Source organism: Equus przewalskii, chromosome 17 (genome assembly GCF_037783145.1).
Source record: "Equus przewalskii isolate Varuska chromosome 17, EquPr2, whole genome shotgun sequence".
NCBI lineage: Eukaryota > Metazoa > Chordata > Mammalia > Perissodactyla > Equidae > Equus > Equus przewalskii.
In genome coordinates this window covers 60,230,241-60,253,193 of record NC_091847.1, presented here as the reverse complement: position 1 = coordinate 60,253,193, position 22,953 = coordinate 60,230,241, and the positions used below count along the sequence as shown (strand labels likewise).

Genomic DNA, 22,953 nt, shown 5'->3' with positions numbered 1-22,953 from the left:
GATGGGGGCAAATTTAAATAAGGTGGTCAGAGAAGATAACATTGGAGCAAAGATCTGCTGTTTCTGGGGGAGAAGTGCTGCAGGTAGAGGGAACGGCAGGTAATGAAATGGGGTCTTGATGATGCATTTTCAAGGAATAGGAAAGAAGCCAGTGTGGTTAAAGCAGAGAGTGAGGGAGAAAGCAGTCAGCACTGAGGTCAGAGAAGTCCCGATGTGTGAAGGCGGGAGGTGGGAGCCGGACTTTGTCCAAACAGTCTCAGTGTTGTCATGGTTGGAACAGTCAGTGGTTTAAGCCCAGAGTAATCCGGCATCTTCTCTTGACTTCAAGTAGTAGGATGTTCTATTGAATTTTCACTGCCAATTTACCCCCAGTAATACCAATTATAAGACCTTACTTTAGCTTTTCATTTCCTGAATTAGCTAGAACAACAAACCTCCATAGACCTTAAACTAATTTATATTCCAAAAGGTATAATTTTGTGTCCTTCTAACAGATTTTTTTTTAAAGCTTCAGCGCATGGTTGTCTATCTTAGTTGTTAGTTTAGTTCTCTATGTGAGCTGCCACCACAGTACAACAACTGACAGACAGGTGGTGTGGTTCCTTGACCGGGAAACGAACTCGGGCTGCAGCAGTGAGAGCTCCGAATCTTAACCACTAGACCACCAGGGCTGGCTCCCAACAGATTTTTTTAACCCAGAATTTGACAGCAGATAAGTGTTAAGTCTTTTAAAACAAGTAACCTCAAAGAAATAAAGATATTAACGGGGAAATAGTAAATTTATTATTTTTATTACAGTTTATCAATATCTAGAAATAATAAAGAGTACATTATAAATATAGATACAAAATAAGTAAGTCAAAGCTTCACTTGAAATAGAAAAGTTTAACTATGTTATGTTTAAAAGTATAATAATGGAAACAAACCATAAATTTGTTAACTGTAAATGCTACTATATGTATTACAAGAATATAAAACATTCAAATCTTCTGGTTTAAATTCTTAAATAACTACAGAGTGACTAAATATGCTCAGGATCCTTGGGCAGAAAAATCAACTATTTAGATTCGCCTGGCAAAACCAAATAATTCATTGTGCTACGTTTGTTACTTTAAAATGTATTATAGTTTTGCTTATGAAGGTATTCATTCATTGAGTTAATTCACTAGGTAACATTATAAAACAATACTCTGATTTATACTTGCTACATTCAAGACTATTTGGAAAAACTACTTTGAGGGATACTTTCTATATATATTTGAACCATGTGAGTTTCTAATAATCACACTGACAAGTTCAAGAGGTTTCCCCATCACCAGTGAAATTACCAATCAGAATCAAAGTAGGTTCCCCAAGTCACATGTAAAAAACAAAAATTCCAAGTGCTATAGTCATACATTTCAATCAAGGTTCGGTAGAGAAGAAGGGATGCAAACGTAAAACTGCAATAACAATTTTAAATTCTATACTCCATTTCTTCTGAAATCTTTGTCTTTAAATCAGTATAATGGTCTAAATTTTTCCCAGAAGAATCTAAGAAAAATATTTCTTTGGTTTTCCAAAAATCTAAATACTTCTTGGGTTTTCAATTCGAATTATATATAATCATAAACCTTTATTAAAACATAAAGTTAGCAAAACATTTAAAAAACATTAACCTTAAATAAGTAGAATTTTATCATATGTTCCAAAACCTTTGTTCTGCTTATCTTTTTCAGGTTGCTAAGAAGGCTCTTTATTTGTTTCCAATGTTTAAAAACAAGTAATATTTTCATTTCCTATTCCCTTTAAAAAATGGTAGAAAAATGTGTTTTAAAATACATGCAAAAACTCCTTGAAATATTTTTTCCTCTTCCTCAAAACAGACCTATATTTGGTATACATTGTTTAAAATGTATAATATGTGAGATGGAGGATCATAATGAAAGAGTTTCCTTTTTATAAATAACTAGGTATGACATAGTGACTTATATCCATGGGAAGAGCAATAAACCTACTATATAATATATATGACCTATTGTACATAGTACCTCACACAGTACTCCTAATTTAAAAGACTGAATTACATTCACTGATCCATTTTAGATACAGCAAACTACTACCATTTAAGATAAAACAAAACTGATGCTCAAAGCACTTCTGTAGCTGATACAGAAGATATGTGTTTGCACCATAACCAGATAACTACAGAAAACTACTAAGCACACAAACTACAGACATAAATAATATACTATCCATTATGAATGGGTTCTACTCAAGGTTCATGTCACAACACTTAAAAGCTGAAAACTAAACCGCACCTCGCCAAATAAACCATGTTTAAATAAATGCTTTCACGTGAATGGAAAAGTTTCACCTAGCAGACCCTCAGCAATACTGACCATAAAGACAACATTATACATCAGTCTTATATTTAAGAGGATTCTGTCTCCATGGGTGGCTTCAAACAGCTCACTGTAGGTTGATTACATTTATGTTGCTTCTCAACAGAAGCAAAGTTCACAGTTTTGCATTTGATGGCACCTTTCAGACTATAAGCAATCTCGAAACATAATTTGTATTTATCACTTATACTTTTTGCTCATGACAGCATAAGAAAGCCAGCCTTCTCAAAGGCACAGATGTGCTCAATGGGCACTTTCCAACTTACGTATAGGAATATGCTTGCTCTCTATAATGTGTATTTAAAGAGAGCTCAGGACTTTGTCAATAAAACCTAAATGGCAATGATATTGTCTAAGTCATGAGAGGCTACTTGAAAGCTATTAAATGAATTCTATCTTAATTACCATAATTAATTTTAAGTACATTTTATTCTGAATAATTCAAAGAATATCTTTAAGCGAATTTATTTATTTATTTATTAAAGATTGGCACCTATTCTAACATCTGTTGCCAATCTTCTTTTTTTCTTCTTCTTCTCCTCCTCAAAGCCCCCCCAGTAAGTAGTTGTATATTCTAGCTGTAGGTCCTTCTGGTTGTGCTATGTGGGATGCCACCTCAGCATGGCCTGACGAGTGGTGCCATATCCGCGCCCAAGATCTGAACCAGCAAAACCCAGGGCCGCCAAAGCAGAGCGCTCAAACTTAATCATTCAGCCACGGGGCTGACCCCTAAGCAAATTTATAATGTACAGAATTCAGCCTTGCCAATATGGAGACAATGAAAAAAAAAAAAGAAATGATTCAAAGTCTCTGGCTGGAAATAAAACAGCAAATTATGTTAGGCTTCCTAACAATGTATGTCAAATTTCCTACAAAACCATAAGTCTTCTTTCCTTAAAAATGTCCTCTAGTCGAATACCAAACTAGAAAACAGATCATTGAACAAATCCCATCTAAAAAATGAACTTTCAGTGTAAAACAGATCCAAGAAGACCAAAAATTATGACATGGGACTCAAAAACAGAATGCTAGGGACCCAGGATTAAAAAAAACAGCCCAGGTCACCTAATTAAAGAACCATAAGCTCACAATAACGTAAGAGAGAACATGTATGCAAAAATTTTAAAAATAAAAAATAAACGCAAGCGATAGAATTAAAGTAAAAATAAAAATGAAAAGTGGGTAAGTTTTCATAAAAGGACAAAAATTTTGTGAATATTGTAACCACTATATAGATATTGTGTAAACCTCCAGATTTTGGTTACCTCTCTTGGGAAGTTTAAGGTATTCGTTTTTAATCTTAAATTCTTTACAAAGAAATTTACTTCCCTCTGAAACAGTACGTCAAATAGCACTTCAAGTTTTTTCCTTCATGGAAACAGTTGCTGGAATATAAAAATAGCAAAAGTTTCAATCAACTGATTTTTCCATGCTCTAATACGGATTTTAAATTTAAACCTTTTCCTTCTACAGAAGTCAATTATTGGTAATACACTGTTATTTTCCCTTAGCAAATCAAAGAAGCATTTAATCACACACTATAATACCAAAGAAAACTAATATAACTTAAATGTTTATTTATACACTAGCCCAGGACAATCCATTGACTTCCATTTCCACTTGAAAACAGCAAGAGAAAAGGAAGTTTTCACTAGTCTACTTCAAAAAAGTGGAGAGGTGACTGGAGAGGCCAATTCAGAAATTACAGCGGTCCATCATCCACTAAAATGTAACTCACGACCTGTTATCCCCTTCTAATTCCTGTATTTTGTCACATTTATGGCTTTCTTTGCCCTCTTGATATGTACGAAGCTGCTCCATGAAGCCAGCATTTGGACATATGGAAGGCCTTGCATTTTTCACCAAAGAAAAAGCACTGGTAAATGAGATTTCATCAGAATTCATCAGGAAGCCTATTACAATTGCAGCAGCCCTGGAAACTCCCGCATTACAATGAACAAGAACCACTCCATCCTGCAATAAAATCCAACAAAAATCTTCATTATTCACTTAAGAAAGGTTATTAAATCAACTGCACATTCTTATACTGCTTAAAATTATAAAATAAAAATCATTTTCTCAATTTATACAATTATCAAAATACAATTCACTGTAAGCAATGAATGGAAAAATCAATCAACCACCAACACCTTTTCTTTCCATCCCCCAGGAATGAAATGCTTTCATGATGTTTTTGGAATTTTGAAATAGTATCTTTTATAAACTGAACCAATCCAGTAAAGAATACATAAAGGCCTGTAACTTAGTAGCTACATGTCTATAAACAAGAGAAAAATCACAGGGAATAAATGTGCAAACATAAATAAAACCATAATTGTAAAACTAAACAGAAAGCCTGAGTCACTCTAGGTCCACAGAGCATTCCCATAAAGAAACTAGTGTCACTGGCTTGGAAATCTATGTGTAAAATGATCAGCAAGGAAACACTGGATATATTTTATTCTGGAGGGAAGTAACTTAAAAAATAGTTAAATTTATGAGGTAGTAAAATGATGACACAAATAGCTCATGACAATGTGAAGTGGAAAAGGTAATCAGACACCAGCATGAGGTCAAGAAATGAAAAACGTTTCAGGTAACTTGCAAGTGATACTTTACAAGTAAAAAGGGACACAGTGCAAGACCAATGCTGATGGGGTAATAGCGCATTAATAATGAACGTGATAGATCTGATGGGGCAGCACTGACGCAGGGTGACCTAGCTCAGCCTTTTAAAAAGTTAATGATCTAAATGAAATGTAGCGAACTGTGAGCACATCCTACAGAATTAAACGTTTTAGTTTCTTCATTTCTTTATTCTTCTTGGATAAAACACAAAAGAAAGATGGGAACAGGGAAAGGGGGAAAAAAACAAAACTTACTCCTGAAAACTCTCTACCCAAAGCATACATTAACAATACCATGTTTATGACTCATTGGATTATTCTACTTTTGCAAGGCAGTTTTCTCAGATTCATAAATCTGTTGCAAAATTCCTTTTCCAGATGTGTTGTATTAAATTTGCAAGTGCATCTCACTTCAAGAAAGCCAAATGACTGACAACAAAATGTGTTAATATTTTGCAAATCCTCATATCAAAAATACAATTTCAATTGTTTTCGACTCATTTCCAAATTTTAACTGTTTCTGTACAAGAAAAGCAAAACGCAAATATTCACTATACATACATGGAACTTTTACCACTTTGTACAATAGCTCATTTTTATGAGACTTAAGACATTTAAAAATCATATTACAGTAACTGATGAAAACTATTAATGAACTTCTTTGAACTCAAAACAAATTAGATATTCCAAAGAAACTTGGAATCATAAGGTTATAAGATACAACCTTCAATGTCATTTTTAATATTTGACTACATACTAGTCATCTCTATTTATGATCCATACATATACCTTTGAAAATGAAACTAGCTTTATTTTCAGTCCTATACACTGTACATCCATTTTTAGCTAGTGTTTAATGTTAGTATTTTCTTCTCTCTTACATTATTTAGGTGACAGCTACCTTTCTGTTGGTTCCTACAACATTTAAATTGACGTATTTATGTTTTATTACTCGTTAGGTATCATGTTGTCCTTGAAAGTATTTCCAGAAAAATTATTGGCTTTAGGTCCCCTTTCCAGAACTCAAAATAGTGACAATGAAATAATTTATAAAGCAATTTTTCTTTTGCACTTGCTGTTGTCCTCCGCCGGAAGACCTTTGCTCCTCTTCTTGGTCCAGCTAACTCTGGCTCCCCTTCCAAGAGGCCTGGCTCTCTCCAAGTGAGATGAGGACAGGAGGGATATCTTAGCCATCTTTTATGCCTACTGCTTAGTGCAATTCTTGGCGCATAGTAGGTAGCCCATAAAAGTGTGCTAAATGAATAAATTCATTTTGTTCTGCATTCCTCAGAGGAAAGTGTTCTCTCAAAAAAGTCAAATCACCATTTTGCTATGGGCGGATAGTTATTATTAATGCTACAGTATTTCCACTTTAATGTTTTCTTTGTTCTCACACTGTTATGAATAGCTTTCCAACTAGATTGCAGGCTCCTTGAGGGCAGCAATAGGTATCCCTCACATCTTCTCAGAATGTGTAATTAATACTTGTTGACAGATTAACTGAGCCAAGTCCAGGTCTTTTTTAAATAAGTAAATGATAAAGGTCTAGAAAAATATATCAAAATTCTAACAGTGGTTATGTCTAAGTGGTGAGAGTAGGGTGATCTTAATTTTTATTTATCTGTATTTTCTAATTTTTCTATAGTGAACATGGATTACTTATATCATGTTTTTAAAACCATATCTTATAAAATAAATAATATACATAGAATATCAAATAGTCATTTTCATACTAACAGGCAAAACCTTTTGCACATAAAAAGAGAGGCCAAGTAAATTTAGCTCCTAAAAGAACTCCTGAGGCTATAGAAGTTACCTTACTATTTTCCTTTCATGTGTATTTCTGTCCCGTTGGGCATAAACCTGACAAATGATGCATGAGACAGAGATAGAGGAAGGACAGAGAAACCAAACAGAGTTGTATAAGTACAGAGGGAAATGAAGACAGATGTGGGAAAATGGAAGACATTCCATTTGGTAGCTGTATGTAAAAAGATGAAAACAACAAACTAGAGCCTAAAAGGTAGTTTTGAAATAAGCAATTCACTGAGTAATTAGATTTAACAACAGTTGCGTATACAATAGACAAAGTCATGAAGATATCTCTTCTAGAAAAAATGAAGAAAATTCATGAAGTCTATTGCTAAAACTAAATATGTATTAATCTAAACAAGAAAGAGTCTTCAGGACAAGGAATTATTGGCTGAGGTTAGGGTCCCAGTATAAAACACACAGCTTGAGAAATCAGAACACATTGTGGAATTCTAATACATCTTGCAGCAGAAACACTTTATGCACCTTCTCAGATTCTCTTCGTGCCATCATCACATGGTCACTCAGCTTGCTCCACCCCGGCTGCCACCTCTGGCCAGCTGCTCTCCTTAGGCCTACTGAGTTTTGTTTGCTTAAGAAGGCCTGACTCTTCCCTGTGGTGACCTCTGCATAGAAGGTTCACCCTGAGTTCTGGATTCTCTTGTTGCTTCTGCACCTGGATAGAAAGTCACACCCAGGGCATTGGGTTAGTCTTCAAAGTGGCTGCTAAAGGAGTGGAGTGTTGTAATCTGGAATTGTGGGGTTAGTTACCTCCTCCATGGGTAAACTTTGACCAATGGGAAGTAGGAGCTGACAGAGAGCCAGGCAGATAAATTCTCTCTCTCCTATCCCTCCCAAAGTCTATATTGAGGCAGTTTCTTTGTACTCCCTGCCCAGAGATGTCTTAGGTGGCAGAGCAGGTGTACCTGCTGAGCACCCAGCTATTTCACAGTCAGCCCATTGTAAAGTTGTGCTCAGCAGGTGAACACATCATTTTGCATTGCTTCTCAGACTTCTCTGAATCACTTCTCTTTCTTCTCACTCTCACTGCCTAGGGATTGCATCTCTCAAATGAAGCATCGGCTCTTAATCCTTAATTCAGGCTTCATTTTTTAGGAAACCCAAGTTAAGAACCATTTTAATTAACTATTACCCTTTCCACTTTTTACTAGCAACATGTATATATCTTCTAATATTAATATGAATATGGATGATGTCTACATTTTTCCTTTACCATCTAAGGTATATTCTATATCTCCTTAGAGAAGCGGCTAACACAGAAACTTTATCATTTTTATTTTTAACACTATTAACTGGCACAATGAAATGTTACAATCTAGAGCCTATAAAACTTTTCACAACAGAACAGAGTGGCCAATATTAGGCTTTGTTTTAGAAAACCTCTTCCTTTTCTTTCATCCAAATATCTGCTAATAAATAAAGTTGAACAGTAGGGTTGAATACTTTTATATTTTCCTGGTAATCTACAGGAAGACACCCAGAACAGTGCTGAGCACATAAGGCACTCAATAAATATTACTAAATGGAAGGAAGGAAGGGAGAATGAAAGAGAAGGAGAGCAGGTAGAAGGGAGATCATCAGACAGAATTCATTTAAGCTGGATTCCAATCTTAACCATCATTAACTGTTAGGTGCACCAGGAGAGTTAACTTCTTTCTGTAAGCGCTTCTACAGTCCCATCCATTTATCCCACATAAATTCTGTAAGAATTATACACTACTAAAAGTGATGTCATTTCAAGGTATAATTATTGGTAATAGCCAACCTAGAAGCCCTGCCAGTCAGAGTGCTGGCTCGAATCCAATACCAAGATTGAAGTATTATATTATCTGTTGGTCCTCTAAAGTCAGAGACCCAATGGACAGCTTCTGATCAGCACTTTCATCCAATCTCAGTAAAGCAACACGTTTAGACCTTAGAGGGCCCTAAAATTCCACTGTCAAAAATGCTTAGATTCACAATCCCCACCTCAGCCATGAAAATGAATGCATATTAATCCTCATAAATACACTAACAGGACTGGAGCAGTCTTATTGCAAGATAATCAGATGGAGTATGACATGTGGTCAGAGGGCAGATGGTCACAAACTGTCAAAGGAAATCTAAGTGCATATATTCACAGGAAAATTCCGTAAGTGGAGAATTTTATCCCCTAAGATTTCTCAGGAAGGCCTAGGAAGATGAGAAACTGAATTAATGTTAAAAGTAAATATGACATTGAGAAAAGAGCAATTACATAACTAAATAATTGTAGGGAATAACGAAATATTACTGGAGGGGAAATTTCCTAGTGGTTCTTTATATATTCTTTACAAAAAGAATAAAGATTGGGTAATGGACCCATACTTTTAAATTTCTCCTTTTGAAGAACTGCAGATCAAAACAATACTTACCTTCATTTTCACTTGTTCAATAAATTCGAAACATTCTGGAAAATAAGACAGGATATTGGTTTCAGGCAGATCCAATATAGAAATGCTCTTATATATAAAGTCACTGAGGAAAGCATTTTCAACTCCATATGCAACATTGAGAATATGAGTCACCTTAAAGAACAAAAAAAGGAGATGATTTTTAAAAATTCCCATGAATTAGGTTAATTAAAAAGAAACTAGGATGTTGAGATCTGTAACAAGAATAACAAAAAATTTAAGTATGACTCATTTGAATGATACTTCCTCCAGGAAGCCTTCTCTGACTGCCTCATCCCTCACCAGAAGTGCTGTTTCTATATACTCTCATAGCCCCCTATACTTGTCCTATTACATCCCCTATCACTGAGAGATTATTTGTCTCCTGCACTGTGCTATAAACTCCATGAGGGTAGGGACCAGGTTTAGCTTACTCACCAGTATAAGTAAGCATTGTGAGTGAGCTTAGCACAGAAAATGCTTAAAATATTTGTTAAATAGAGTCCAGCCTGGTGGTGCAGTGGTTAAGTTCACACATTCTGCTTCAGCGGCCCAGGGTTCACCAGTTCGGATCCTGGGTGTAGATGTACGCACCACTTGTCAAGCCATGCTGTGGCAGGTGTCCCACATATAAAGTAGAGGAAGATGGGCATGGATGTTAGCTCAGGGCCAGTCTTCCTCAGCAAAAAGAAGAAGATTGGTGGCAGATATTAGCTCTGGGCTAATCTTCCTCAAAAAAAAAACACCAAAAAAATCAATCAATGAATCAAAGAACGTCCACATAAAAAGCTTATTAAACAGGGGAAGTGCATCAGTGGCATGCAACTTCCCTTTCAATAATTATTTCCCTATTTTCTTTAAGATTCTTTATTAGTACAACGACTCTCAAGTGTGGCTGCACCTTGGAATCACCTGGTGAGATTTTAAAACTATCAATGCCACAGGGCCTCATATCCAGAGATTCTTATGAGTTAGTCTGGTTGAAAGAGGGGATGGCCATGAAAGATTTTCCTTCAGGTGGTGCACATAAGCAACCTCCTACTTCCTCCTTGCATTTGAGCCTCTTTCCTTGAGTCCACCAAGCATGAGGAAGGAGCCATGTGGAAAGTCCATTAAGGGAATCCAAAGGCTAAATGGATCAGAAAAATGAGTCACTGTTTCTTGTCACGACAATGTTTCTCATTGTATTTATTCTTTTTCTTAGCATGAGTCTTAGGTTTCACCTAATCTCAGTATTCTCACGTATTTCACACATATTTTAGAGTCTTTGTCTAGCCCTGCCTCTCTTGCCCCCACCACCCTCACACGTATGGCTCTGGCAGGGCCCCAGTTCTCCTCTCAGCACAGCTGACTGGATTTGGATGGACACTTGACTTAAGCTAGACTGATCATATTATCTTTAGAAATTTTTTAAATAGGTTTAAAAGACAGCTAAAATGATCCACAACCTTGAGAGCTTTAAGACGGCCATTTTCTATTAAGTGCTCAGAGAAACTGAAAAATTCCTGCTGCCAAGTGAGAAAATTAGAGTCAATGTGCAGAGAGGCCATGGTACCAGTGGGACAGAAGGGTTAGCTTGGATAGCCATCCATTCTCTGGTATGGCCACTCTCTGCCCTCGTTCCAGAGATCGCCCTGTACCAGCGTACACATTCTTCTTCCTTATTTAGAAGGTTCATGTTTCCATGGTTCAAAACTAAAAGAGGACTAAGACACTCATGGAGCAAGGCCTCATGAAGAAGGAGCCATAGGCCATTTCCTACCCTAACTGCCTTGTGAAAGAAAGACAAGAGAAAAAACCTCAAATGTCTACTCAGGAGAGACTCTGAGAGGAGATGGGAGAAACTAGAAAGAAGAGAAGAACCTCGTTAGGAGATTAAAGTGTGAAAAGTCTTTCTGCTTTCCCCAGTGAAGTCTTACCTGACTATGTCAAGTCACTTTCTCACTCCCAGGATTATATGATTCTGTCCTTAATTACGTGATATCCTCCAATGTCTTATAATATTGATGTATTTGCCTTGTCTTCACAACCATTTTCTAGATTTCCAAAGACCAGGAATATATGTGTATTCTGACCTCTAACAGAATATATATACACACACACATCCTGTGATATACAGCGAAGATATATAGGGTAATGAGATAGATATCTCTCATTACAGGATTATGGAGAAGACCAAATAAGAATCTTGGTACAACATGTAAAAAGGTAAAAGTGCTTTACAAATACTGTGGATTACTGAACTACCCAATGCCTGGGTAGTTCAGCTATTTGGAAATGTAATTTATGTATGTATTGATTGAATGGTCCTGATTGAAAAGAACTGTTCTGAATCACAGGTAGTGTTGGCGCTGGGGACTCAGCCTAAAACCCTTCTAGTAATCAAGCATACTTCCAAATGTAGTTATAGAGGTCCTAACGATGGCTGTCCTTGGGATGCCCTTCATAATGGGGATAATAAAAAGAGCCCCTTTATTTTTTTTTAATACATTTTGAAGTCCTTATCTTTTATTTTTTTTTTTGAGGAGGATTAGCCCTGAGCTAACTGCTGCCAATCCTCCTCTTTTTGCTGAGGAAGACTAGCCCTGAGCTAACATCCGTGCCCATCATCCTCTACTTTATATGTGGGACGCCTACCACAGCATGGCGTGCCAAGCAGTGCCATGTCCGCACCCGGGATCCGAACCAGCGAACCCGGGCCGCCGAAGCAGACCGTGAGCGCTTAACTGCTGTGCCACCAGGCCGGCCCCAGCCCCTTTATTGAATGCTTAGTATGTGCTAGGTATACAGGTTATCTCACTTAATCCTCACATTTAGGCATTATTATTTCTATTTTTAATAAAACTTTATTTTTTGAATTGGCTCAAAAATAAAAAATTATAAAAAGAAACATTAAGAAGTCTTGCTCTCACACTGTCCCTCTCTACTCCAGTATCTCCCACCCTAACAGTAACCAGCTTTGTTGGTTTCTTGTACATTCTCTCAGAGTATCTTTATGCAGATATTTTATTTACTCCCTTTCTTACATAAAGGCAACACTTTGGGGTTTTTCCCCCATTGAAATATGTCCTGGAGATCTTTTCATATCAGTATGTAGAGGCCCTTTGTGTGTGTTCTTTTTTATAGTTATATAGTATTCTATGGTGTGTGTGCTACTGTTCACGTAACTAAGTCCCCATTGATGGACACATGCTTTTTTTCAATAATTTGCTATTAAACACAATGCTGCAATAAATAACTTGGAACATTTTAGGTTACACTTAGTTTTCTATCCCCCATAGTGCTTTATTCTGCACACAACAAGCACTCAATGAGTACCTTATTAATAAAGCAACTATTATTACCCTATCTAAACATTAAAATTAAATTTCTGTAGGAATTTCTACTAGTCACAGCACTTTACTTGAATGCTAGGATATCCCTTTGAAATGTGCCATGCATTTAAATCAATAATTTTGGTTTGCAGCATCCTTAAATTTTTCTAGAAACCCTCTATTCAGCTGCTCAGTTTACCTTTGCCTCTTGTGTACAGGGTCATCTGTGCAGAGCAGAAGGAACTTATAAACAGCTACTAGGCTCACATCACCAGGATGAAACATAATCTGAACTAGTGTAACATAAGAGGGCATAAATAATAACAAGACTTGCCAATGAACAAATTTATCCGTTTTTCTATTTTTCATTTTTACCCTGAGAAATATTAATTTATTAGTGTAAGTGAGACTTTGAAACTTGTTCTATTTATGTAAAAATATTGATCAAAGAGGGTTCCTATTCAGAAATACAGTAATTCTCATATCCTTATGCAATTCCAGGCCATTATCTCTTATTGTCAGCCAGTAATTATTATAACAAAACAAGGAGAGTCCAGTTTAAACACAAATAAGTAAGCTGACAAGTAAACATCAAATTAGTTATCGAATTGGTTAGTAGTTATTTCCTTGGAGAAATTAATGGCAAGTATTTATCACTTAAAATTTTTAGGCTTAATTCAATCAAAACCTTTTCTCAGAACTGTGGGTAACAAGGTCTCCAATCCTCTAGAAGTTAGCTAAATGATAGAGGAGGAGAAAACACATTCACTGATGGTTATTAACACAAAGCAGTGGTATTAAGCACTGTAGGAGAAGAACAAAATGTTCTGGGACCAAAAGGGAGGAAGAGATTACTTGTTTCCCTCCAGAGCCTTCGCATTTGCTAATCTCTCAGCCTGACGTGCTCTTCCCTGATCCAAGTATGGCTGACCCTGTCTTAGGGTCTCAGTTGAAATGTAAGACCCTCAGACAGCCCTAGCCTGACTTGTGCGGCCTCCTGCCACTCCTCCCATTGCCTTGTTTTGATTCTTTCAGAGAATGTATTCTCATCTGAAAGTATCATATTTTAAGAGCAAGGACCTATTGCTTGTTCATTTCTGTATCTCCGGCACCTACAAAAGGGCCTAGCATCCCGTTTACCTCATGGTGACAGGCAGGGCTGCATTCTTTTTGGCTACTCTTTGCCTCTTCCAATTCATATCTTTTCACTGTCCAGTAAAAATCCTTGTTCTTTGAGGTTCATACAAACTGATTATTCCATCTTCTATCCGCTGCGTTCCTCAAGCACCTGGCTGTCAGTTGTCTGAATCCCACCTCAAGTCCTACCATTATCCTGGGTGACATCAATTTCCATTTGGGCTTAACAGTTCCCTGACTACCTCATCTCCAGTGACTTTCACCACCCCTTCACTTCAATCACACTCCTTCACGGCCAATATCCAGAACTGTTCCAACTCTGATGACATTAATTTAGGCATCCCACTCTTTCTCTTTCTAGCTCTTTCATTCAGTTACTCCCACCAGACCTCACAAGAGCCATTGAGTCCTTGATCTTTATATTTTCTTCCTATCTGTCAGCCCCCTCTTGCCTTCACTTCCTTTTCTATTCAGCTTATGGTCCATGGTCCACCCTCTCTGCACCTGTCTGGTAAAAATTCACTCTGTCCCCAGACTGCTAAGCATTGCTGGAGAAAAGTCACAATATTGCCATTCATGCCACCATAAACTCATCAGAGCCAACCTCTCTTGACCCTCAGCAATGCTTAGCTACTCTATTTCCCTAGTCGGCTCTCTCCCTCATTCTCCATATCAGCTCTTTCAAACCTTCCCCACTCTCCTAATAACTTTCAACCCTACCATCTCTTCCTTACTCCCAGCAGATCACATCACTTACTACTTTAGAATAAAAAGAGAAGCCATCACCTAGGAACCCGCACATCTTACCATCAAACTTAACAACCTTGCCTACATGTGTACCCACCCTTTCCGTCTGCCTTCTTATTACAGTGGAAGATGTGTTCCAACATCCTTTATAAGGCTCATTCTGGTACCTGTGTTTGTGGTCATACTGCCTCCTACTTTTTTGGCACCTCCCTCTAGCCACAATTCTTGCTCTCCTGTATTTTCAGTTCCTTCCTCTACCATCAGCCTTAAAACATACTTAGAACTTTCCCATCTCCCTCCTTTGATCTCATCACTTCTGGCTCTTGCCGTTTTCCTCTCTTTTTGTTTTGCTGCCATCATTTCTTCCAATTCTCAATCTTCAGAAATCTGGCTTTTGCCTCCAATTCATATGAAACTGTTCCCACCAAAGTCGCTAACAAATTCTTTGTTGCAAAGTTCAGCGGACCTAATTTAGTACTCATTGTACTTAAACTTCTGGCAGCATCTGACACCAGTGACTCTTTCCTCTTAAAACACTCCTTCTTCTGCTTCCATGACACCACACTTTTTTGACTTCCTACGACCTCCCTTAGTTCCTCCTTTCCTGCTGCAGAGTCTTCTTCCTTTGACAATTTCTTATAGGTTGGTAGCATTCAGGGATCCGTCATAGGCCTCCTTCTCTGCTCATTTTACATCTTTCCCAGGTAGTTTCTTCTACTCCAATGGTTTCAATCACTGTTTATAAGCTGAAGATTCCTAAATCTCTAGTTTTACCTCTCCTGAACTTCAGACCCCATATATCCACACTGTCTACTGAATAACAACCGAGATTATCCACAGCATCTGAAATTTAAAATGTTCAAAACTGACCTCATTCTTTTTCCTCCAAAACCGGCTCTTCCCTATCTCATGGAATGGCACCAATCCTACTTACTGACTCAAGAAAGCTGGATATCAGCTTTGTCTCCTTCTCCCTCAACCTTGCCCTCCCCTCCAATCCTGACCTAGGTAGTCGATCACTAAATTGTGAGAATTCTACCCTCCTACAAAAACCCTCCAATCCATCCATTTCTCTCTACTCCCACTGAATACTAATCTAAACCACCATCATCTTTTTTAGATTACTGCAACAGCTTTATAACTAGTCTCCCCATTTCTAGCTTGAGCAACCCTCTAATGTATTTTCCACACTGCCTCCAACAAGCAACTTTCCAAAAAGCAAATTTGATCCTGTTACATCCCTGGGTAAAACCTTCCAATGGCTTTCCACTGTCATTTGGATCAAGTCCAAACAATTTACACTGGATTACAGGGACTCTCATGACATGGCTCACGCTTCTCTCTCCGGCCTTGTCTCTTGGTACCCTTCTCTCTCACACTTTCTGCTCCAGGGTTACTGAACTTCTTTTCTGTCCCGAAAACCATCAGCCTGTCTTTTGCCTCTGGGCCTTCACATAAACCATTTCTTCTATCTGAACACTTTTCTGTCTATTCCCTCCCTATCTCCTTCAGAGCAAAACTTTAATATTACTTCCTCCAGGACGACTTCTCTGACCTTCCGATCTCAACTCAACCCAACCCAGTATGGGTTAGGGGCATCATCTCCTATGCACTCCTATAGCACCCTGCACTTCCCTATGAAAGCACCTAATACACTATACTGTAGGTGGTTATTTTTCTTTCTCCCTCCCCTGCCCCTCAGATCATAAGGTTCATGTAAACAGGAACCTCTTGCATTCCTCTGACTATAGCAATTCCAAGAGGCTGATACAGTGCTTGACAAAATAGACGGCTAAAACTGTTTTAGTAAATATTGAAGTAAGTAATAAACCACATCAGTTGTATAGGGGAGGGTGGGAGGAAATGGCATTAGGGAAGAAGTGGTATGTGGGTTGGGACTCAAGGAATGGGTAGGTCTTGAACAAGAAGAAAGGAGAGGAAAGTCTGGCCCACAAAGAGAAACTACATAAGCAGGGCAAGAAGACGTGCCTCCAAAGTCAGGTTCATGAGGATACCTGAAGGGAGACTGAGAGAATATAAAACTGGAAAGATGGATTACAAATCCACATATTTGAATTAGGTGCAATAATTTTTGCAGCTTTATTAAAATGATAGCTTAAAATGTTACCAATTAAACTCTAAAATGGACCAATAGTTTTTCTTAAATAAATGTAACAATTAAAATACTTCCTATACATAGTCCCAGACCTGAAGCATTTTTTTTCACCTTGTGCTTTTTCAGTGTATCCAGATCATGAGCAGCATCTTGTGACCCTGTAAGAAATAAATCATATCACCTTGAACACAAAAATAATCATCCTGACTTTTTATCCAATTTTGCAACAATTCTGTCATTCATTTATTTTAAAAAATACAACTTGGGAGGACTTCAGTCTGACTTTCTGAAAGACAATTTGGGAATATTCACCAAAAAATATTCATCTTGTATATACTTTTGGGCTCTGAAATCCCACTTCTAGGAATTTGTCCTAAAAGTCCTGGATGTTGCAAAGATTAGCTATCAGGATGTTCATCATAGTATTGTTTGTAATACAAAAAACAAAACAAGCAAAAAACCCCAAAAGCCCAATAATAGGGGTTGGGTTGAATAAAAGATGGTACAATTATGTAGTGAAATATATACACCCATTAGAAATGAGAAATGTAGAAGAATACATGGCATGGAAATATGTTCTCAATAAATAGGTGATAAAAGCAAGTTACAAAATACCATCACCCATTTCTGTAAAAGCAAAAAATACATGCTTAAAAACGGACAGGAAGTATATAGAAATAAATGTTAGCAGTGGGATTCAGGTGATTTTTTCCTTCTTTATGCTCATTTGTATTTTTTATAATGAATATCTAATTCTTTTGTAACTTAAAAAAGGATATTAAAAAAAAGATACCCACAAAATGACTTCATGCCAGCTGGTTTGGGAACACCGAGTAGCTTAGAGCAAACATTGCTGGTCTGTAGAAGTCCACCCACGTTCCATGTACCACTAGGGCTGTATGCATCTACAGTTTCCTCCTGTCAAAGCTGGCTTTCCTGATCTCCCACACTCGGAAGATGACTCTAGTTAATAAGCAAATTCATACAGGAGGATAACTAGTTAAAATAAAGTGAGTTACACAACTGAAAAAGATAGGGCATTTATTATTGAAAGATGTCAAGTATTTTACTTTCCTGAATTAGGGTCCATTTCCATAAACAATGCTATTCTTACCTTACCTATCTGGGAAATCTGCCAGCTTCTATTACATGATTTTAGGTAGCTGAAAAGCCAGCAAGCATGCTGGTTGGCCAATACTCTCTTGGTAATAGGTAGCTCATGGTCTCCTTACTGAGCCTACATTCAACTTTATTCTACTTAAAAGTTAGCCTATCAAAACATTAACATTTGTTAAAAATGGATGATGGATACATAATTGTGTGTTATATTATTGTAATTTTCTATACATTTTAAATACTTCATAATTAAAAAGTAATTTCTCTTTTTCAGTTTTCTGTGGAAAGTTCTAATTATCTTCAGGAAAAAAGATAGGTTCAAATAAGTTAACTGAAATTTGGTGGTTTACTATGCATGTCATCTTTTAAATAATAATTCTACTCTGCCCATTTCTTAAAATAGCAAAAACATGAAACATGCATGAATGAAATTCTTTCCTTTTTTCACCCTAGACCGTCATTATTATATTTATCAAAGCTGGACACTTTGATCATTTCCATTAAACATACACACACACCAAACAGAACAGGTGGATAATATTTTAGAGTTGGCTGTCATATTTTGAAAGTGACTTCCAGAATATGACTATAGTGATACAAATTTAGTGTTCTCGACACGAGAAAAATGCAACTTATATGTTCTGCCATTTCAAACAATAGGAAAATTACATGAGTGTTAATAGTGTGGGGAACAGTTTTAGTCCGCACAAACGGACTTCAGGTCATTGGCTTGTGTTTCAATACTTGAGAGTAGTCAGTTCAAGTTAATTCTCTCTAAATTCTAGCTACAAACATTAGCTTTTCTCCAATTTTAAATGGTTGCTTTATGTTGCAGTCTTGTGTTAAAACTTTTATTGGAAAAACATCATTAAAAGATAAAAACACTGTAAATCATATATTAGGACAATGTGTTATTTAGACCTTTGTTTTGAAAAAGCAGAATGTTATCCTTTTATAAACTCTCTCAATCAAAATTTAAAAACAAATACCAACTTTAAGAATTTGATGATTTTAACAATGGCTATATGAATCTATAATTGTGTTGAAATTCATAGAACTGAACACCAAGTTAATTTTACTGTATGATAACTTTAAAAATAATATAAAAGAAGTTAATGAATAGGAACACAACTAAACAAAGGGGTCTAATAATGATAACAATTTATAGTTATATTTTACATTGACACTTACAAACCACTAATATTTATTATCTTGGCCAATGATTATTATGAAAGTATTACAGATGAGGTGATTGGTTTAGAAAGAATACATGCTACTGGAGTTGGGACTTCTAACAAGTTCAATGTTTTGCAATCATACTATATGTAACGTAAAAAATAGGCTACATGAGATCTCCAGAATCCTTTTTCTATTTTTTTAAGAAATCCTTTTTATGAAAATGCCAAGTATTGTATAAATTCTGATGTAGCATGTCTTAATTTACAAACTGTTATTTTCATCATCATGAAAACAAACCAAAAAACATTATTACATTATTGAAAAGGGAAATAACGGATATTCCAAAGAGAAATGTTTTATTTGAGAAAATTTGTATGAGTAAACATTCATAAGTGGATAGAAATAGGATCATAAATTACTGTGAGGATAAGGTAACATAATATTTGTGAAATCATTTTAAAAATAAAGAGCTATACAAATTTAATGTAGTATCTGCCTCCCATGGTTATTGGGCTTCCTAGATATCAGAAATCCTCTAGAACCTTATAAAGAATGCCAAGCTTTTCACCTAGAATTGAAGAGACGATCTGAAAATGTCAGCAGTTGGGACTTCTTAACAGTATGGATATAACAAATAATAAGTGTGCCTTTTAACTACCCAAGAGAAATGGAATTTTCTACTTTTACAAATCAAGCTGGATTTAAGAAAAGTCCTAGTGATTTTTTCTTGTAAAAATATAATTTGCAAAGCTTAGGATGAAAATGTTCATTGACTATGTTAGATAGTTCAAGGGCCTATGTAAGATTTTTGAAATGCAGAAGCTTGTTTGAATTTATGAGCTAACCAAAAAAGACAGATTATCTTTACAACTCTCCATTTTCTTTATTCCCCACCAAAACCAAAAGTTAATTGGCATGGAGCGCTAGGTGGGAGTGATGTTGCTTTGAAGAGATGAAGGAAGCTCTTTGAAGCAACCTAAAAACAACCCCCATCTCCAGAGAGAAACCTAGTCTGGTCAGTAACAACCCCTGCATCATTCATGTGGAAGAACTTTAGCTGTAACCATCCGCAGGTCCCTCAGGAACAAGGCACTTGTAACTAGGCAGAAAAAGGTCCATCTACCTCTCAGAAGAAAGGAGGTTGTGCCTGATGAAAATATCCCATTTCCTCGTTCAGAGAGGAGACCAGATAAGGCCTAGTTTCACAAGTCCCTCCCAGAACTCTCCCAGGATCCTGGGAAGGGTTCCAAAGCCAAACTGAGAACATTTCCTTGATCAGTTCATGCTGCGTAAGTCTAGATAAAAAATAACAAGCAAAGTTCATGAAGACTCTGAGGTGAATGATATTTTAAAGTTCTACTGTAATTACTTAAAACCATTATTACTAAAATGGAAGCCAAATAACTGAAAAATGTGCCTGTACATATTTTCTTTCCTAGACATGGTGTGCAATTCCTGGGTGAACCCTCCAGACCAGCTAAATGACCCACTTAATTTTTCACTGGGCTACAGAAATTAGTTGGAGATTTGTTTTGCTTTTTGGTAAGGAAGACTGGCCCTGAGCTAACATCTGTGGCAATCTTCCTCTATTTTTTGTGTCGGATGCTGCCACAGCATGGCTTGATGAGTGGTGCATAGGTCCGCGCTCGGGATCCAAACCCGCATACCCCATGCTGCCAAAGCAGGAGCATGAGAACTTAACCACTAGGCAACTGGGCAGACCCGAGTTGGAGATATTTATTTGGTGAATTTAAAGATAGCTTACGTAACAATTCATATAATACATAATACAATCATAACTCATATACTGCAATTGATTTGTTTCAAAACTTTTCACAACCACGTCAGGACAACCCTAGGAGATAAGCAGATACTGTTAACATCAGTTTTACAGACAGGTTTTTGGAGGACCAGAGAGGATAAATGACTTGCACTGGCTCATCCATTAAGTTCGAGGCAGAGCAGGGCTGAAAATCTGGACTCCCTGAGGCAGGCTATACAAGGATGGAGAGGAGGTGCCAATTAGAGCTGAGCTTGATGCCCAGCTCTGCTATTTACTAGGTGTGTTACTTTGTGAAAGTACTTCACCAATCTTAAATCCAGTTCTCATCTGTAAAATGGAGGTGATAATCTCTACTTCACAGTTTTTTTTTAAAAAGGAGTGAGATGCTGTGTGCACTTTGCATAGTACCTGGCTATTTCTGACTCCCCGTTCAGTGTTCCTTTTACTCAAGAATGGCTTGACTGCATAAATATTGACAAATCATTGATCTTTCCAAGTCTTAATTTCTCTATTCATAAATGAAAAATAATTCAAACCTACTTGAAAACATTGTTGACTTTTTTTTAAGAATACCATGTAATATTCTCGCCAAGCTAACAAGCTTGTACTTTTATAATCTTGCATCGTTTTTCTATTTGTGGATTATGCTTTGTATAGGGAAACAATATTTTCCATAATACAAGAAATCATAATAACATCAGACTCATAGCTATAAAATAAAAGCCCGCCTTCTCCCAAACTCTCACAGCAGGTATGAACAGATGTGGCCATAGAAGGCATGCATTCCATATGGTTTGTAACAGTAAAGCAGGCAAACAAGCACTTGACTATTTCAAGGATTAACTTTTCTACAACTCTAATCCTTGTCACTTGTAGTTTTGCCTAATAAAAGCACTTTTTAAATTTAATTTTTTTAAAGGCTATATCCTTTTATAATCCAAGAAAACACAACATCAATGTGTTATCCTATGTGTGTGCTATGTGCTACTAAAATCTATGCTTCTTATGGATATATTGGTGCAGAAACATCCCTAACTAGCTAATGTACGTTCCACATCCAAAAAAGGAAACATTTCAACTTTTCGTCAGGAGAGCTGATAGTACAGACTATTACACATTAGGAGAAAAAAAAGAGAAAGTAACATCGTTAAAAGCACTCAATGACTTAGTGGCAAATAGATATACTCACCCAGGAGCAACCAAGGCTTAATAACGCCAACTTGCAGGTCCAAGCTAACGTCCTGCACATAACCACAGCCACCCCCACTGCTCGCCTCTACTTCTTCCACAACATAAATTCTGGCATCTTTCCATGTTTCTATAATTTTCTTTCCAGATAGCGTGGTCACCCTGGTGCATTGCTTCCTGAGATTATTCCGGGAGAATGCCTTAATTTCCTGGTTAAGGGAGTGCATTACATGAGCGGCGACTGGGAACAAGTACAAGCAAATCCAGCCAGCACTGAGAAGGGCTGAACTGCTCGTCCCTTAGTGCTCAGGTGACAATACATACAGCCGCAGGGGTGCACTCCGCTCCAGGTGACAGTAGTAGCAAAATGCCGAGAGACAGTGAACTCTAGCTCCGTTCGTCCCAGCGCTGCAATGTAAGACGAAGTATGATTGGCCGTTGAGAAACGGGCGCCGATTGGATGCTGTTTCTTCTTCCGGTCGACGGAAAATCTGCGTTATCCTTACAGGCTCAGGGAATCTGCTAAGAGTCTTCTTCCTGTTGCTGTTTAGATCCAGCTTTATTGTTTGCGCAGAGTGGTAAACTATGACTTAATTGAAGAGAGAGCTGATATTTCCTCGCTCTTTAAAAGCAGCGATTTCTTAGATATGTTCGATTGGTGTCACTAGTGGTATGACTGTGCACGACACGGGCTGACCTGGGTATGACCTGGGTGGGTATGGCTCTTGCTTTAATAAGGCGGAGGAGTCCCAGTGCAAACCTTCTGAGTTCGCAGAGCCTTTCCTGCCCGCCTGTTTTTCGGCTAATCCGGAGGGCTACAGCACACGTTAAAAGTTCTTTCTCCCTGCTTCTGTCCTGCACACTTTCTTTTTCTGCTGTTACTGCCGAGAGGAACTTACTGGACGAAACTGTTGTGTGTATTTGTGAGGCAACAACTTAAAATCTTCTTTTTAATTCTAAATTCTTTCTTTAATTCTAATTTCTTCTTTTTAATTTCTAAATTGTTTCTATATGCAGATTGGCAAGAGCTTGAAACATGTATTTTCTGACTTCCCTCCTACGTTCTCACCATCAGCAACACTGCTGAAGAAGCCTATGCAATAAATATGCACTCGGTT

General features: G+C 37.2%; 1 protein-coding gene across 3 annotated transcripts; it reads right to left on the bottom strand.

Annotated features, from left to right (window-relative positions):
• Positions 1 to 760: 760 nt before the first annotated feature.
• On the bottom strand, positions 761 to 22,286 carry DUSP19 (dual specificity phosphatase 19). Of its 3 annotated transcripts, none has more exons than XM_008523694.2 (4): positions 21,837 to 22,286; positions 16,681 to 16,727; positions 9,238 to 9,390; positions 761 to 4,358 (listed from the first exon to the last, which is right to left on the bottom strand). In XM_008523694.2, exons 1-4 carry the CDS (start codon positions 22,060 to 22,062, stop codon positions 4,119 to 4,121), a joined length of 666 nt encoding a protein of 221 aa, XP_008521916.1. In that variant the 5' UTR covers positions 22,063 to 22,286; the 3' UTR covers positions 761 to 4,118. The 3 variants fall into 3 exon arrangements, with proteins under 3 accessions (XP_008521916.1, XP_008521918.1, XP_008521917.1); XM_008523696.2 differs by having other exon boundaries at positions 9,238 to 9,272; positions 16,662 to 16,727; positions 21,837 to 22,264; XM_008523695.2 differs by having other exon boundaries at positions 761 to 7,499; positions 21,837 to 22,264.
• Between the last annotated feature and the right edge of the window lie 667 nt (positions 22,287 to 22,953).